Raw genomic sequence first — 19,418 nt, 5'->3', positions numbered from 1 at the left:
CTACTACAAAATATCTCCCTTCATATTTACATAACTTTTTTCTACATATAAAATAGGCACTTCATCATATCTCTCATCATTCTCTACATAAATTTTTCTACTTTTATCTCATGACGCTTTACATTTTTTTCCTCCTATCTATTAAGAAAGTATATAAATTCAAAAAATTTCTACATATAAAATAGGCACTTAATTATATCTCTCATCATTCTCTCCATAATTTTTTCCACCTTTATCTCTTTCACATTTTTTTCCATTTATTAAGAAAGTATATAAATTCAAACTAATAAAATATATCAAACTCTACAATATGATAGGTCCACAATACACCTAATTTATTTATTATTTCTATCGATAACATATATATCTCAAATATTGTGATAATAAATATACTAATTTTATCTCTCATTATATTTTACATATATATTTTTCCATCTACGAAGTAAGTATCAAAGTATACTTCTCATATCATGTTACACCAATTTTCTATAATAAAGCTTGGTCCCCTTCCACTAAGAACTAAGAAATGGAAAATGGATTCCCTATAGACGTAATCCTACATGTTAAACTTTACATTTGTGACCAATTCAAAGTATCACTAATTTTACATAATTTATATATATTTCAAATATTTATATAATATTATTTAAAAACTCCAAGAAAAACAAGAAAATAATTTCAAATCCAATTTAAATACAAGAAAGCGGATCCATCAATTAATCAGGAAGGTTTGCCAGATAAGCCGGTGAAACGGACCTCCCGAGTGAATTGCGACGGCGAAATTTTCCCAATCCCCTTCGTCACACGTCGGCCCACACGGGATGTTTCCTTTGCCTATCTTCATCAGCAAGCAACGTGTACGTTTTAGCAGGAATAAAATATAATTTTAAAGAGGTATTGGAAGATTAAATTGATTTGTAAGCATTCTCCGACGCATAGAGTGGAATTTTATTTTTTTGAAGGGCAATTGCCTCTCGCTTCCCTCTTTTCCCCCTTTTGGATTTCGTCAAGTCCTCGCCTGCAGCTTTGTAGGCTTCTAGAAGGGTTTCCTTTTGTTGCTAAGATCGATCGATTCTTCTCTGATTTGGCTATATTTTTTGCGAAGGTTTTCAGGGTTTTTAAGTATTTGTGTGAAGAAAGGGCGTAGATCGAAGGGCATAATGGGGCAGCAGTCTTTGATATACAGCTTTGTGGCAAGAGGAACCGTTGTTCTTGCCGAGTTCACGGAATTCACAGGGAATTTTACCAGTATTGCCGCGCAGTGCCTGCAAAAGCTTCCTGCCAGCAACAATAAATTCACCTATAACTGCGACAATCATACTTTCAACTACCTGGTTGAAGATGGCTTCGGTATGTTTTCTTATTCTTTGATAGCCCTTTGCCTTTTTCGTTTTCTGGGCTGGATGGGTTTGGTTGAATGCTTTATTTTTTCCTGTGGGCTTCTCTAGATCTCCCGGATTTTGGCCTTGCTATGAAATTGCCTTGGTGCGTTTGTTTGGTAGAATTTATAGATGATGCGTCGATGTTACTTTCTCGTAATGAATCCGATCCCATTTTATTTTGATTGCATTGGGTTTGTGTACTTTAGGGCGATCTATAGAGAAAATGTCTACAAGCGGTCCACAGGTATGCTGATCCGCTGGTAATGGTATATTGTAAGTACGTATGATGATTCTTTAGATATACCCATTTGTGAAATTACAGGGGTGGACCCGATAATCTGCTAATGTATGCAAATGCACAGGGCAGCAATTTATGATATAAGAGGCTACGGAAGACAGTACTCTTGGACCGTCCGCTCCATTCGATTTGCGTTACAGTGCCTTGGGTTAGGAGGCATGCATGTCACAAGACCTGTTCTACCTACTAAATATTTTAGATTTTCAGATACCATTGTAGTGATTATCAATCCGACGCTTCGAGTCCCCTTTTAGATCCTTCTTCAGGGAATTCATAAGATCAATGTAGTCCTATCTATTTATCTATCTATTTATCTGAGAGGAGACGCCAATCCTCCCCTGCTGTCTTTGTGCACGCTTTCTCCAATTCGGTATGCCATAAGGTTCATTATAGTTCATAGCATCATTCTCCCTTGTCCAAGATAAGTTAGTTTCCAAAGTCCAGCCTTGTAGTTTTATTCTCTCTTTTGTTGGGCGTGGGGGCTATGTGATTCCATGTCGGATCAATTATTGTTGGTTGCGTTCTTCACCTGTCATTTGCGTGCTTTGACCCACTGTTGGTCTGGGCAAAGCGGCATGATGGATGGTTGCAACGGGAGGGTGATAATTTCTATAATTATATGTAATCCCTGGGTCATGGTTATGCAGGCTCTAAGATCAGCGTAATGCCTGTTAGAGGCTTTTTTTGCAACCAAGGTTTGAGCTCTGTGGTCCTAATAAGCATAACTGTCAGTTAGCTTTTGAGCCCTAGCTGTATCATATGAAGTTTGAATCCACCTTGAAGCAATGCCAGCAAAGCCGTGTCCTTTTCGGCCTCGATGACATTTTACAAGACCTCCTTTAATAATAAATGACAAGACCTGTTCTACCTACTAAATATTTCAGATTTTTAGATACCATTGTAGTGACTATTAATCTGATGCTTCGAGTCCCCTTTTAGATCCTTCTTCAGGGAATGCACAAGATCAATGTAGTCCTATCTATTTATTTGAGAGGGACTCCAATTCTCCCCCGCTGTCTTTGTGTACGCTTTCTTCAATTTGGTATGCCATAAGATTCATTATAGTTCATAGCATCATTCTCCCTTGTGCAAGATAAGTTAGTTTCCAAAATCTAGCATTGTAGTTCTATTCCCTCTTTTGTTGGGTGTGGGGGCTATCTGATTCCATGTCGGATCAATTATTGTTGGTTACATTCTTCACCTGACAGTTGCGTGCTTTGACCCCCCTGTTGGTCTGGGCAAAGGGCATGATGGATGGCCTCAACGAGAGGGTGATAATATCTATAATTATATGTAATCCCCGGGTCATGGTTATGCAGGCTCTAAGACCAGCGTAATGCCTGTTACAGGCTTTTGTTAACCAAGGATTGAGCTCTGTGGTCCTAATAAGTGTCAGTAAGCATTTGAGCCCCTGGCTTTATCATATGAAATTTGAATCTGCCTTGAAGTAATGCCAGCAAAGCCCTGTCCTTTTTGGCCTCGATGACATTTTACAGGACCTTCTTTAATAATAAATGACAGTTTCTATTTACTATTTTGTTGTGGCTTACCTTTTTCTTAAGTTATCTTCAATTCACTTGTAATTGTTTAATATGCAAAATGCTGAAAACCTCTAGCCTATTGTGTAAATTAGTTTGTACAGAACCAATCAACAACAGAACCAATCAACACTGTATAAAATATTCTTTCAGTACGCGTGCTTGGAAAACACTTATTGCCTCCTCCATGGGACTGCCACATCGTTTCTTTCTGCAAAGTAGGTTTCAGATAACTTGTTATTTTTTCGTCATCGAGGGCTCATACCTTGCTTCATCCTCATGGAATTAAACTCTGTTTTGGAGTTTGCTTTTTCAATATGGACCTGGACTAAGAACAACATTTATAACTACTAGCAATAAAAGAGTTACTGACAAGCTTAGTTTGGTATTTATGCTAATGTAGAATTAGCACCTGCTTTTTGTTTATTTGAGTAAACTGTTATCTTCAGCCAACAGTAAGGCTAAGGGAGAACCAGTATGCTGCAAGAGAAAAGAAATTGAGGTAATTGAGCATTGCTTGCGCATATAGGATAGAACTAGATCTGTATCCTGTATTTTTACAAATCCATATCTTGTAGAATGTTTGAAATTAAGGGGCATGTTTCAATCAATCGCTGGGTCTAGAGTTGGAATTTAAGGTGGCATTATATTTTTATTTACAAGCTACATTTGTGTTGAGATGATAGTGGATCTAATGTTTGCTGACTTTTCTTCCTGGAAAGTAAAAAATAAATTTGTTTGATGTTGTATAATGTTCAGATAGTTTCCTCTCAGATGATTGCATCCAAAGCTATTGGTTCAATTATTCAAAATAAGAAAAGTTTGACAAATGAATATTTTTCTTGCTTATTAAATTCTGTGATTGACACCTTGCAATTATATATATTTTTCTTTCTAAATAAATTCTGTGATTGACACCTTGCAATTATATTTTGGTTCTTTTGCTCAAGTTAGGAAGCCTTCTGACAAAATGATAAATTACAAGTGAAATTTCTTAGTTTTAATTCCTCATTCTGTGTTGTCCAATATTCATATCTTAAACTTTAAAGTGCAAGTACAACATTTATATATGCATGACACACATGGACATACCTATGCACCAATGCATACACACACATGTGCATATGCATAGATGCATGCACATTTTTTGCCCCATGATTGCTTACACATGCAGATATTACGTCTAGACATATGCGCAACTTGCACACAAATTACACACAAATATGGGTATAATGTGTGTATGTTTGCAGAGGCATGCATACATACATACAAATATATGTATATGAGCTTTTTAGAATAGGTTTTCATTAACAGCTGCCATGCGACATTTTCATTTTATATGCTTATCTAACAGTCATGTCAAAGGACAAGCAGTTCTTGTTGTAGTTTGGAAACATTTCAAGAGGCTGAGAGTTTATGGCCATATTTGTGAAAACTTTCTTAATTTTTAATTAGGTGTTCTGTAATTTTGAATCGATCCAGTATACCAGGCATATATATAGCAAATGAAATTACCATTATACTCAATTTTATCACATAACAAGTGCACGTCTACATAGATCTATGAATATATATACATATATGCTATGTTCCACGGATTTTTAGGGACATAGATGTTTTAGGGGATGGGGATATGGTTGTGTTACGAGTACAGTTCAAAACCAAAAGTTAGGGGACGACCTTTGAAAAAAGGAGAATTTTTATATAGAGAGAGGGAATTAAAAAATGCATATCATAACATTGATAAACCATTCACCATAGACATTTGAAAAGTTCAATGCATAGTAAATTAACAAAATTCAAATACGTCCATGTTAAAAATATGGTGTACATATAGCAAAAATACCCAAAGGCTCTAAGTTACGACTATTAAAAAAAGGAGAATTTTTATATATAGGGAGGGAATTAAAAAATGCATATCATAACATTGATAAACCATTCACCATAGACAATTGAAAAGCTCAATGCATAGTAAATTAACAAAATTCAAATACTTCCATTGTAAAAATATGGTGGACATATAGCAAAAATGCCCAAAGGCTCCAAGTTTCATGCATGAAATGACATAAAATATTGAAATGTAAGCAATGGACATTCTATTATAACTAAAATTCTGATCAGTAAAAATAAAATATAAGTCCAACTCCATAATCAGTTGCCCATAATAATATTAAAATGTAAATGCTATAACTACTACTAACTAAACTACTAAACAGTAAACGTAGAAGTTTGCAATAATGTATAGCTGTCCATAATTAGTAGATAGTATCTCTAAGAGTCTAAATCAAGTAAATTTGATGCCATAACCTCCTTTCAACTATTGTTCATTCCTTGGCCAGCTGCTCCTCTTGCTGCTTTGATCCTTTGCAAATGTGAAAATGATTTTTTTTTTGTTTCTTTGGTTGTTTTATGCTCAGATTAGGTTATGGTATTGTTAAATGTGGTTTGGGTGCCTTTGGGGACCAGCCAACCTTTTTATCAAATTTAAAAATGTCTTGTTTTTTAACACCGACAGTCCAAAACTGGCTTGCGCCATAGGGGACAGCCAGTCTCCGGGATGGGTAGGGGACCTCTAGCTGTTTCAAGGACTTATAGCTGTACCCCTGTGCCCTGCTGGTCTCAAAGTGCTGCTCTCGAAATCTCACATTTTTTTGATAAAAAAGGGATTGAACTTGGGATCAGGAAATTCCCATTCCCTGTCCTTGTACTGTCCTTCAGATGGGTGCGGAGAAAATTTGACAAGGGATGCATCACTGTGGAGCACTGCATATATGTGGATATATCTGCACTTGCATAAATGATTATACACAATTATGTGTAACTATATATATGATTATATACAATTATGTGTAACTATATATCTGTATAAATAAATATATTATGTACATACATACATACATGTACATATACATATACATTTATGCAGAATATGCCAGGTTAGAGCTACTGGTGTGTGTACTATCATACCAGGTGCAGGTGTGGATACAGTGCAGCCTCTGGATGTTAACCAGGTACTGCATTTGGTCCTACCAAAAAATACCTAATTTGTTATTTTCTTAATATGCTAGATACACGCAGATATATCACCCTAATTTTTCTTATTTTCCTAATATGCTAGATACAATTAGATTTTACAAAATCCTAAATTCTTATTATAAACATTAGAATTTTGAATAAGTTTCAGTGTGTGTTTTTTCACACACTTGTAGTGGTGGAGCAGAGTCATACAGATTTTGTTTTATTGTTCATCTGTACCCTTCTGTTCTCAAGCTAGGAATGGTGTATGACTCACAGCTAGGATTCCCTCGATGCTTGCTGACCTAGTTTTTGTAAAAGCTTTGAATGACATTCACTTTGCTGAACTCTTAAAGAAATATCTATTTTGGTGCATGGTATATATTGGTATGGAGTATTGTTAGCTACTCCTGTTTATAATGGCAAGCATTGTATATTTTGAAACGTTTTTAATACCTGTTAAATCTTACATCTTGTTGCTTTGCTTTTTAGTACCAAAGATGCTTCAAAGTAACATAGAAGTTTCACTTCAATTTTTGATGGAGGTGTTGGGAGGTTGGTGCCTCTGTCCCCCTTAGGTCAAGGTACTGCTCAACATATTCGGATGGATTTGACATGTGCTTAACCGCCTCCCTGTTGTTCCATTGATAGCTCGAGTTTTTGGTGTAATGACAGCTGTGATTCCAACAAGTGGTATCTGAGTGCTGGGTTACAGGTTCAAATCCCTTAGGTCATGTGTGGGGGTGGGGTGAATTTTTGGGAGGTCGGTGCCTCTGTCCCCTCTAGGTGAAGGCATTCTTCAGCATAGACTGATGGATTTGTGACATGTGCTTAACTGTCTGCTGTAGATCCTTGTCCATGGCTGTTGTAACATTCATTGATAGCTTGAGCTTTTGGTTTAAATGCAGCTGTGATTCCAACAGCAGGAATATTTTCTTCGAAATTTTGCTTACGACTTGGATCTGACCTCAACTGTCCTGTAATGCCATGGCCAGAATGGATGTGATAGTGTACCCAAATCTATTTTAACATGTCCGTTGGGGATTTGAACATTTTTCTTGATTATGAAATCCCTGATAACATACCACTTGCTCATCCCATATTGAAGTTTAGCTCTTGAAATAGTTTTTTCTCACCAATTTATTCATCTACAGCCAGTGAAAATCAATATGTTTGGTTAATCTAAATTAGAGAAGCTCAGAAAGATCTTCTAGGTAAGAAAAGAGTTGAATTTTGCAGATTTGCAAAAGATAGTATGTTGTATATATCAGTGTATAGGTCCTGATGCTGGAAGACGCTTTAGAAGACCTAGAATACAATGCATTGTGGAATGGCTGTGGGTGTTTTTATCTATATAAATCAATCAATAATATAATTTAGAATGTTTTTGTGAAGAATTTAAACAAATATGCTTTTAAAAATTTAAAATTATAAAGATAAGACATTTTATTATTATTTTGATGTCATTTAAAACATACTAAGAAAATTCAATGGAATAAGGAAAATTCAACTAGCAGATGCTTAAGACAGCCATAAAATGTGAACAACGATTAAGACATTAGGAAAGGTTAGCAAACACAATGATGTTGTCAGAGAGGGTTTAGCCTTAAAACTACTGAAACAAAAGTTTCGGAGTGTTCTGTCAAATATGCAGCACAGTCCATTAATTGTTAGAATAATACACCCAGAATATGCTTCTGAATATTTTCCACAATGAGAGACACCATATCACAAGAAGCATTTGAATACAGCCTTTTCTGCCTATTACTGTCTTGAATATAGCTTTTTCTGCTTACTACTATCTTGAATATAGCCTTTATTGCCTATTACTGTCTTGAATATGGCTTCTTATTTTTAGGATTCCATATCAATTTGTATTTTATTCATTTGTTTGGCTATGTTCTTATTACCTTGGTAATTCACTAAAGGTATGACAAGATTTAAACCATTAATTCAAATTAATTCAAAACATTAAACAATTCTTTTACTACTTATCAACATCATTCCAAGAAAACCTTAATATACTGCTTTTATCTGTTCATGTAATGCCGTTGGCCTGAAATAAACAACAAATTTAATGTGGAAGCATCTTACACAGTAGGACTTCATGATTTCACAAACCATCCAGAATATTTAAAATCACACACCTCCTAAGTCAATTTATTATTAATAAAAGGGTAAGGATCAGGTGTAATAAGATTGCACATGAGCACTAACCAAGAGACAGCAGATATCTTTGAAGAGACACCTCCCTAAACTACTGATACTCATGGGGAGAAGCACACCCTTCCAACCACCCAAAAACTGATGTTTTACACGTGTTACAATTTGTATATTTATCTAATTTGGTTGCAGGTTCCAAGGTAGACTTATCTTAGTTGTAGGGTAGGGTTATGTCTCTAAGTATATTGTGTTTCTTGTTTCATTTGGATTTGTGAATTTTGGGCAGATTACAAGGCAATCCAAGAAGGAACATTACATATAAGTGTTCATAAACTGCATTCTATATCTAAAAGTAGCATCTTATCATATTGGAACTGAGCTTATATTAATCATCATTTGATTCACTCTCAAGGTTGGCCAGGTTTCAAGGTAGACTTATCTTATTTGTAGGTTAGGGTTATGTCTATAAGTATATTGTGTTTCTTGTTTCATTTGGATTTTGTGAATTTTGGGCAGATTACAAGGCAACCCAAGAAAGGGACATTACAGTATAAGTTTTTTCATGAGCTGCATTCTATATCTGAAAGTAGCATCTTATCATATTGGAACTGAGCTGATATTAATCATCATTTGATTCACTCTCAAGGTTGGCCAAGTTGTCAAAATGTAGTATAATTCTAAAAAGGAATTGCAAAGAGGGGGAACAGCAAGGCCTCACTAGGCACACCTCCTAATGAGATTGGTTGAGGATTGCATGAAACAGATTCTGCTCTTGGGCTTAGGGTTCAGGACACCCTGTTGCAATCTTCCCTTCAAGCTTATATATTGTCAGTTATTGAGGTAACTAAGAAAGGGATCCTGAATCATAAGAGAAGAGAATGATAGTGTGATGAAGGGGAATGTTGTACAAGCTCTGCTAGGCATGCCAAGTCATGGGCATGGTTAAGACCACATGAGGGCAAGGGGGACAGAGTTTCTGCTCTTGGTCCTAGGATGGGGGATAATTAGGCACCTCATCATGTCCTTCCAGCCCTCATTATGTTTGAGCCCATGAGAATTATATGCTATAAGTGTATTTCTCTCCTAATCTTTAAAAAATGATTCATTACATGTCTTACAATTGTATTAACATCTAATTTGGTTTCAGGTTACAAGACAGACTTATCTCATATTATTCCTAGGTTAGGGCTATATCTCTTAAGTATATTGTGTTTCTTGTTTTATTTGGATTTTGTTAATTTGGGCAGCTTTCAAGGCAGTCCAGGAAAGAGACATTATAGTCCAAGTGTTTTCATGAGCTGCATTCTAGCCCTGAAGGTAGCTTCCTATCTTACTGAATCTGATTTGATATCAATCATGGTTTTGGTTCACTCTCACGGTTGGTCAACAAGCCAAAATCGAGAATTAGAATTTAAAGTAATTGGTTACTTAGTAAGGAGCCCAGTGCAACTATATCAGGAACATTCATCTACATATAACCATCAGAATCTACAAATTGTAGTTCATATGACTTAGGTCAAACAATAGAATACCTAAACTGTAGGGGTGTAATCTGTTTACACATACAAACTACTTTATAGATAACATACTGCCAATCAAAAGCCATTCTGGCTTGAGCATAATGCCACAAAATTTAACATCACTATAAAAATAAAGTTAAACAGAACAATATGCCTTACAAGCACCATTGGGACCTTGTGGCCCTAAATAGTACAAGATACCTTACAAGCAACCATTAAGATAACAAGATAGGTCCAAACACACTTTCAATGTGCATTATACCATGGACCTTTAGTCCTTTATCTGTGTTCCTTGCACTGTCCTAGTCAATAACACTGTCAGCATCAACATGGTAAAACTGCTGGTGACCATTAAGGAATGAAATGACCTTTTGCATCTATTAGCAAAGTGGAGGTTCTGGCAGAAGGCCTGTAAAATCTTATTATTCAACCTTTATGCATTCTTTCTTGTAACTAAGAAATGATAGCATTCAGTTTGAATGCCCAATGCTTGCCTCTGCTTTCTACCTGAGATATAACTTGGCTTGTCCTAAAAAATGTTACTCCTCTTTACTATTTTAGTATCTTCTTATCATTACTGTTTACAGTGAACTCCAATTGTTACTACCTTACATTAGCATTTATTACACCTCACTGGAGGAATCCTTTATTTGCCGAGCTCTTAGGCTTTATATAATTTTATTGTAACTGCATTAGCAACATTCATCAAAATTAAAAACCCCTTTCAAGTGGAGGTATGAGACGGGTCTACATGGACATCAAGACAGCCCAACCACAGGACACTTGCTCCTATCATCCACACTACAACCAAAGTGCCAATTGCATTTTCTAGATATCACAATTTAAACAAGCAAATAAAAGTAAACTGCCTCTAAGCAGAATTATCTTATGCTTCTCTATACTTGCCCCATGAGCCACTGCATCGTATATGCCCCAAGCTCTCAAATGACCAAAGTGAATACTCTTGATTACTATGGCCACACTTGCTATAATTACTAAACAAGGTCTTTAAAATTCATCAGGCTGATCCTTCTCAACTATAGAAATAAAATTATTTCAATTGTTTTATGAATGTACTCTTGACCACAGAAAATTCCTGAATTAAGGACCCTTTATATGCCATTTAATCTGCTGTAGTATTATAAACTTGAGTATTTACCATTTACCACATACAAATATGACTTTGGGGATACCATCTGCATATTGAATCTCATTAGAGGCAGTTGTGATATTCAACGTATTGCTGGTCTCAGTATTTAGATGCCTGGAAAAAAGAATCAATGTGCCAGAAATTACTCTAGAGGGTGTAAAATAGCTTCTTGATTGGCTTTTTAAGGATTATACTATGATCAAATTCTGAATAGTGGGCTACTTTTGAGGCTACCAGCGGATAAGGGATTTATCATTTAGATAAACTTAATAAAGCTATTGTATAGTGGCGAGAATAAAATCAGTTCTTTAATGATACAAAGACATTTTTTGGTTGGAGCCATGGCTCAAATTTTTGTTGTACCTGCTAGATTAGTTTAGCAAAGCTTTGGCCCGCTCAATGGAAGCACATCTCAGCACTCTATATGTTGTGGAAAATTGTCTTAGATCTATGAATATGGAAGTGGTGCTTGTAAATGCAGATTAATTTATGGTAAGTGGAGCTGAAGAATGAAATCTGCTAGGTAGGAGAAAATGAAAAATTCAAATCTTGAAAAGTTTGATTTTGAGATGGAGGGTGAACTATAAGTTTTAAGCAGAGAAATGACATCATTCATTCATTCTAATATATATGTCAGTTAATTTCCAAAATTCTATTTTAGTATTGTATGGAGACCAAAGAAAAACTGCAGTGGCATTGTTTTGGAAATCCTTCTCTCTTGAGGTGGTTTATTTTGAAACTTACATGATTGAGTTTTATTACATTATATCAAGAATTGACCCACATTTTTACTGAGCCTTGATTGGTTACCATGGCTTTTAATTTGTGCTGATTATTTCCATTGTAATATTGGGTTAACCTTAAAACATGATAAACTATTTGATTAAAGATTTCACAACATATGTACAATATTAAAAATTTTAGTATCTTCCAAGTATCTTTCAAGTGTCATCCAATTTTTTTTGTTTCATTATTGCATGCAGATGCGTGGAAAATGATAGTTAGGCTTTTTGGAAGTTCTTCTCCATTGGTTGATTTAGGCTAAATTTTCACTTACATCTTTCATTTGTATTACATTATACAAACAAGTGTCATGCATTTCTAAGGTGTCCTGTTTTGCTTACTAAAGCTTCAAGTTATAGAGTTTGTTTAATCGTAATTTTCAGTAGGGCTAACCTTATAAATTATTTGCTACTGTGTTATTTTCTTCTAAATCTAATATTTTAATAACTTGTTTGTTTTTTATGCTCTCACTAATATCAAATCCTTTCATGGAGCTTTAAACAAAACTTTCACAAACCTTGTCAATATTTGCAAGCTGGTAAAACTACCAAATGTTCTTCTGTGCTCTCTTAAATCAAACCTGTCACCTTTCGAAAACCGTGCTCTATAATGTAGTACCTTACATAAACACTGGGTTATGCTGTTTCAGTAAAAAGGGAATGCTAGAAATTGCATTTAATAGTACATACCTGTAAATTCACTCAGTTACACTACTATCATGTTGCTTTACCGTGTTATTGGAATGACTGCTATATTTATTTCCCTAGAGATCCATACATGTCTGTACAAGAGAACAGAAGTAAGCCAGAATGAATAGACATTGCATTTAATTGTTGCTGGCTTAAGTGTCTTTTTATTTTTGGTTGGGTTTTGCAGCATATTGCGTTGTTGCAGATGAATCTGTTGGAAGGCAAATGCCAATGGCTTTTCTTGAACGTATCAAGGAAGACTTTAAGAGGAGATATGGTGGAGGAAAAGCTGATACAGCTGTTGCACACGGTCTGAATAAGGAATTTGGGTAAGAATGCTGCGGTTGTTTATGGCCCTATGATGTTTAACTGTGCCAACAATTATGAATAACACCATATCAATTCTGCAGTTCAAAATTGAAGGAACACATGCAATATTGCGTGGATCATCCAGAAGAGATCAGCAAGCTTGCAAAAGTGAAGGCCCAGGTTTCTGAAGTGAAGGGTGTTATGATGGACAACATTGAGAAGGTAAGCCTTCTTGGTCAGATGCTTTATGGTATACAATATGATTTTTAGGCCTGTTTCTTAACATGTCAGGAAATTGTTGTCAGCGTGAGTTGTGATATTTTCTTCTGTATTTATTTGGTTTTGTTTTGTAATATTGACACAATGTTTGCAAAACAAACAAACTATGTGCTGGGAGTACAATATTATAGAAGAGCCTTGTTCAGAAGAACACCATGGAAGTCACCAGTAAAAAGCCAGAGCTAAACTTCCAGTCTAGGCATGGGAATTTGAGTATGCCATTAGGTAATTTTTTTTGGGTTTGGGTACATGTGGACATCAAACTTTGTGAAATTCATGTATATATTAACCTAAAAAGAGCATATAATATCTAGTTATTGCCTTTTTATTTTATTCTCCTTGTGCTCTCTTTTATCCTGATGATGCATCACGGAGTATGATTTGAAACATTGACACAATTTTTCACACAATTGCATCCAGGAACAATAACTAGATATTTCATGGATTGTGGAAATTTGTTAGCATTAAGAGCACATAAGTCTGAATAACTACGTGAGATACATATAATATAAATAAATGCAATTGCCATAAAAATATATCCCATGTAGAATACAAAGTCTTGTATCTTCAGAAACGGGCTAAGGAAAATCTCAGAATGCAAAACTGCATATGCATTATACATTAAAGATCAAGAGCTACAGTTCTGAAAAGGTCTATTTAGGAAGAAACAAGGGGCTGAAGGTTACGAGATTGTTGCTCAGTTCATAAGGTGTGAGACTTTTATTGAACTTAAATGAGTTCCAGGATTCAGAAAACCGATTGTCAATTTTAATTCACAGACAGAGACAACTGAAATGTGAAACTTAATGCTGCCAAGAATATTTTTCATTCATGCCATGTGTAATTTATACGCTCACAATTGCTGAGGCTGCATCTTGTTCTGATACAAATCAAGAAGAGTTATAACAAGATACACTAATAAAGGGCAAAATGCCTATCGTAAGTCATCAGTGCTATGACAGCTGACATATTTATGTTCTGGAATACATGAATGGAAAATTGAGTTACTATCTCTTCCTAGCATTTTATGGGTACATTCTGAGTTATGCATTTGTTTGGATTTGCACTGACGTATTGGGATGATTGCCGTGCTCTGTTCCGTCCACAACAAACTGAACCAGAACAATATAAATTGAATGGAGCACAAACCTAGGATTCAAGGGGAGTGATACAGTGATTGAGTTCTAATTACCAAAACTATCCAACTATGAATGCGGGACCATGAATTAAAATATAAGGAGATGGACTGTTGAGCTCTATTGATTTGAGCAGATTCAACTTCCTTGCCAAGAAAGTCAACTGTGGCTTTTGCTTGGGTATCACGATTTGTACATTTTTTAGCTAGCTTGGAAAAATACATACCCAGATGGAAAGGGGTTGTCTGTTAAAGGAGTGACAAAATTTCTGAAGTTGTAGCCATCTTTAGTATCATGTTCCAACACATTTTGCATTTTGCATTTTGCTATTGACAATCCTAGAAGAGAAGTTGTTGGGAACGGTAGACCTCACTTTTGGTTTAATCAAGTCCTTAGCAGCAGCATTGTTAGGTTCTAGCACAATACGAATATAACTTCAAAAATTTTGTTCAAGAACAAAGCATTGCTGATCCTTTAGACATCTGCTGCACTTGGATTAAGTTTACAAACTCATATTTTATTCTACAGACTCTCTCTATTTTCTGTATGCCTATTGTTGTCCAAGGACTTTCTTTAGTCAGCTTTAGCTACATTGATAAGCAAATTCAGCTGCAGTGCAACCAACGATAAGTTGACTTCACTATTGAAGCTAGTAAATGCTGATCTTCTATCTTGAAATTTATCCTATTCTTTTATGTATTTCCGGCTTATATTGTGTCTGACTTTTTTAGCATCAAGGTTTTGGATCACTTTGTGATTCATCATCAGGATGAGAGTGCAGGAAATTTAATTGTATTTCTTAACTACTCTATAAACCAAAGGTTTTTGGGGAAAGAACCTAACCAAAACTTACTAAAATATTGTGAAATGGCTTGTCAGATTAAATAATATCAGGAATGAGTCCATTAAAATTAGGACATATTAAAATTAGGACATAGGACATATACTTTGTCCTGATGATGAATCACATAAAGTGTTTCAAAATTTTGACACAAAGAATGTCCTGATAGGAATCACAGAGAGATCCAAAACTTTGACCCAGAAACACTCGCAGTTGTTTTCCAGATAAATAATGTCAAACAACCAAACTAAGTAATAAACTGTTTACCAGTAGAATTAGCTTAAACAATAAGAAACATCCTCCACAATTTCAGCAAACCGAGGTTCAAGCAAATTTCTGACAAATTTCTCTCTTAGACACACAAGTGCTGAGATCAAAACCTAAGGTTTTCAAGTAGAACCGAACACAACAAGACTACTTTATCATGAGTTGCTTGTAAGAAATTTTTAGCAGTGGAGATCCCTTGAGCCATCTGTAATATAGTCTCAATTGTTTATTTAAAAAATGAGCCTAACATGAGATAATAAGACCTCAAGGAACAAACTAGCACGGAGCAAGTGCCACTTTTAGCCTTAAGGCATATTTAGAAATAGTTTGGTATTATTTCATTGAATGAGCTTGCCATTGTGAGTGATCATTAGCAATATTCTAATATAGAAATTGAGTGATCTTATGCAATATTCATTCTTTCTATAGAAAATCAACTTGTAGCTGGAATATCCTCTAGCCATGGCCAAAGCTTTATTCTTATAAGGTTATACCTAGGAAATCTGAAGGATTGACACGTCCCTGACCAAGTAAATACATCACGGTTAACATCAAAGTGCTCATGTAACTGCCCTGCTCTTCAAACAGACCCCAAAGCAGGAGAAAGTATTGGCCCAATTGCAAAAGAACCAAACATAAGATTTAAAATGCAAGTGTTACTAATAATGCTTACTTTTAGGCATCCCATTGAACAATATAATATCTAACCAAATGATTTGCAGTCTTGTTCCCATAGGGAGAGCTTGAAAAATGACTTGACTGGTAAGTAATGGTATGTAGCCTAAGCTCTTTAGTGCCCAAACCTCAAAGGCACTCCAGGCAGCTGCACAGCCTCTTTGTATTGCCTTAGCATCTGACCACAATAATTCACTAAAACATTTTATGAAGCATATCAACATGCTAGGTATCAAAAAGGACAGGAACATGACAAATACTTTGTGAAGATGGACCTTTTTGACATGCTTGAAACTTTGTCGCTAAAGAAAGTAGATGACCTTGCACTTTGGAACACTGATATGAACTCCTTGTCAAACACCTATTGCGACATATCTTTACAAGAGGCACTGAGAGAAGAGAATACCAAAGTATCTGGTCAGTTTTATTAGGGCCTTCCAACTCGAACTCAAACATGAAATATCTGTGAAAATTTATCTAAAGAAGTCCAATTAAACTGTTTCTGATCAGATGTATATTGAAATTCAAATTCAAATTGTATTTATATACTGATACATTATAAGCATCAATTGTGAAAGGTTCCAACTTCTATGGAATTCTAGAATACCAAAGTACCTAGCCACTTATTAGGGTCTTCCAATTCAAACTATCTGTGAAAATTTATCTAAAGGAGTACAATTCAACTGTTACCAGTTAGATCTATGTCAAAAGTTCAAATTCAAATTGCACATATATACTGATACATTATAACTATCAATTGTGAAATGTTCCAACGTAATGGAATTCTTCTTTAATGCTCAAATATATAAGGTTGGAGTCCATAAATTTTCAATTTATTTTTCACATATTACATATTGGTTGGTTAAATGAAAATCTTATGTTATTTGTGTGCAATATTATCCCACATTGATATCATGGGATGTTTGTACTGTTATTTTGTGGCATATGCTTAATAGTTTTATGCAACATCAAGCCGACATGGTGAGATGTTTTTTAACTGCTGAATTCAGGGCCTTCTAAATTTATATCTGGGTCAGTTTCTTGTTCTGATACTATTGAAGATGACAAGAAATGGAAGAATATTAAGTAGCGAATAAAATTCCAGCCAAATACCTTCAAAGAATCTGAGAGATTCTTTCTTGTGAATATGAATTTGTTATCATGTCAAATTGGCACATACGGTAATGTTGCAACAGGCTCTGCAATATTGAACCTCTAAGCATTGACACAGTTTTTGAGGCACTGATATGTGCGATCTCATAGGTCAGTGCGTAATGCAAGACAGAATATAAGTCATGACATATACTGCTTCATATGAACTTTAACTAAATTATCATCATAATTAATTTTAAAAAATGGAGTTCAACCAGAGTCCTTTTGAGGTATAGTATTAAGTGGTTATGATTTCCACAAGCATTTTCTGAGTTTTGAAACAAATGATTGTGTGTATAGCAATTCAGGACAGCCAAATCATTTCAAGTTTTTTGGTTGATTATGTACGAAATTGGATCTGTTGTGAGATTGCTCTATTTGGTGATTTATTTTTTCTTCACTAAAAGTCTGATTTAAGTTTTGCTTTTAAAAGGTTCTTGATCGTGGTGAGAAGATTGAACTTCTGGTTGACAAAACAGAAAACCTTCGTTTTCAGGTTTGGTTCCCTTATAGCCTTCTACAAACCAGGCCTTATGGTCTCTGTCTTTATTCCTCATTAGTTCTTTTTTTCACTTCTTCGAAAATTCTGTTTGAAGCATCATGCCAGTGCAGCTTTTAAGTGCAGTTAGTACTTTCTTCCTTCCATGTAAGAAGAGCCAAATGAAGCTTCATCAGGAACTAAAGGTCATTGTTTTTGTACTCTTTCTTCAGGCACAAGACTTTCAAAAGCAGGGAACTCAATTGCGCAGAAAGATGTGGTTTCAGAACATGAAAGTTAAACTGATAGTGCTCGGTATTTTGGTGGCCTTGATTCTGATCATCATTCTTTCTGTATGTCATGGCTTCAATTGTGGAAAGTAATCTTGATCAAGGAAGTTCATCTTGAACTGGATGAACTGTTTTGGCATGGTGATTATATATCTTGTGATCCTCTCTGTCGGAATTGGTTGAGGTACTTTTGTAATGTTCTTAGGGGGGTTGTTAGTTACTGTCACTATTTTGATATTACTTTCTGACTGGTATAACAAAGGGGAATTGGTCAAGATTATCACTACAGGGCAGAGAGCCTTTTAGGGTATATGTCTAGTGTATTATACAAGGACATGCATTTTTTTATTGTTTTAACTATTCATTGACTTTGATAAAGTTTGTGGTTTATAACTGATTTCCAGATGGTGAATCGGGTTTTTGGATTTTTATGTTGATTCCAGTTTACCTTTTTGATAAGAACATACGGAGTTGTTTTACTTGACACTGAATTACTACATGTACTAGCAAGGCAAGTCTTTTTCTATATATAACAAGTAAATACTACAGGATCTTTGCACAATTAACTTTTTAATGTTTCTCTTCCTAACCAATACATAGTGTAAAGAAAAATAGCAGTGATGCAATTCATTTGACACTCCCGAACTCCCTGGAGGAGTATGTGACCAATATTATATATTATGGCTAAGTTGGAAGTAAAATCACTTTTAGAATTGGCTGTTTGGAGTGATTACTTTTTCCTGGGTTTTATTTGCACATGTGGAGGTATTATTGCTTTAGCTTCTGTATGGTTGGCAAATCTTTAATCCTTTGCTTGCTTTTTGTATTTCTAGTTTTGCTAGTTTTGCTTTAGCTGTAGGAATGTTGCTAAATCAACAACCTTAAGTTTATTTTGTGAATATGGAACATTCCTATGTGATTTGTAGGTGAGAATAAGTGACCCAGGGTCGTACAATTATAGATACCATATGAGATGATTAATGAGGCAAATAACGAGATTTTGAAATTGACATTGGAATTTTTAGGCCATAGCTTTTGCACTTTTAAAAATTTGGTTGGATATTTTTTTGGATTTCCATTTACATTAAACTTAATTTATTGCTTAATAATTGTATGCAATGCAAGTTTAATGATAATTAGCTTGGTTTGGTTTTCTTTTATTTAGTTGGGAAACTCTTCAATAAATCGAGTTTAAGCGCAATATGTAAAGACAAAACTGGAGGACTTAATAAAATGTTGTTTGAATGAAGAGTGATAGCTGTAGTACTCTGATGTACTATAAACGGAATATGTCAATAGAATGTAAAAGCTTGAGTCAGCTAGTGAAGTTTGTAAGATGTGACCGTTTCACTTCCACCAAGTCTCTTTGCCATGCACGCTATGCCTATTGTGAGTTCTAAGAATTGTTGAATTGACTGTTTTGATATTGTTTTACTTTTTCGTACACTTTTTC

General features: G+C 35.0%; 1 protein-coding gene across 1 annotated transcript; it reads left to right on the top strand.

Annotated features, from left to right (window-relative positions):
- The first annotated feature begins 935 nt into the window (after window positions 1–935).
- On the top strand, window positions 936–18,362 carry LOC149561894 (vesicle-associated membrane protein 722). The gene is made up of 5 exons (XM_089825414.1): window positions 936–1,350; window positions 12,726–12,867; window positions 12,949–13,069; window positions 17,631–17,693; window positions 17,909–18,362. Exons 1-5 carry the CDS (start codon window positions 1,161–1,163, stop codon window positions 18,056–18,058), a joined length of 666 nt encoding a protein of 221 aa, XP_089681540.1. The 5' UTR covers window positions 936–1,160; the 3' UTR covers window positions 18,059–18,362.
- The last annotated feature ends 1,056 nt before the right edge of the window (window positions 18,363–19,418 follow it).

This window comes from Cupressus sempervirens, chromosome 4 (genome assembly GCF_028749045.1).
Source record: "Cupressus sempervirens isolate cs-2001-9-10 chromosome 4, ASM2874904v1, whole genome shotgun sequence".
Classification (NCBI taxonomy): Eukaryota; Viridiplantae; Streptophyta; class Pinopsida; order Cupressales; family Cupressaceae; genus Cupressus; species Cupressus sempervirens.
Note: the sequence above shows the minus strand (reverse complement) of the source record. Positions and strands in the feature narration are given on the sequence as shown.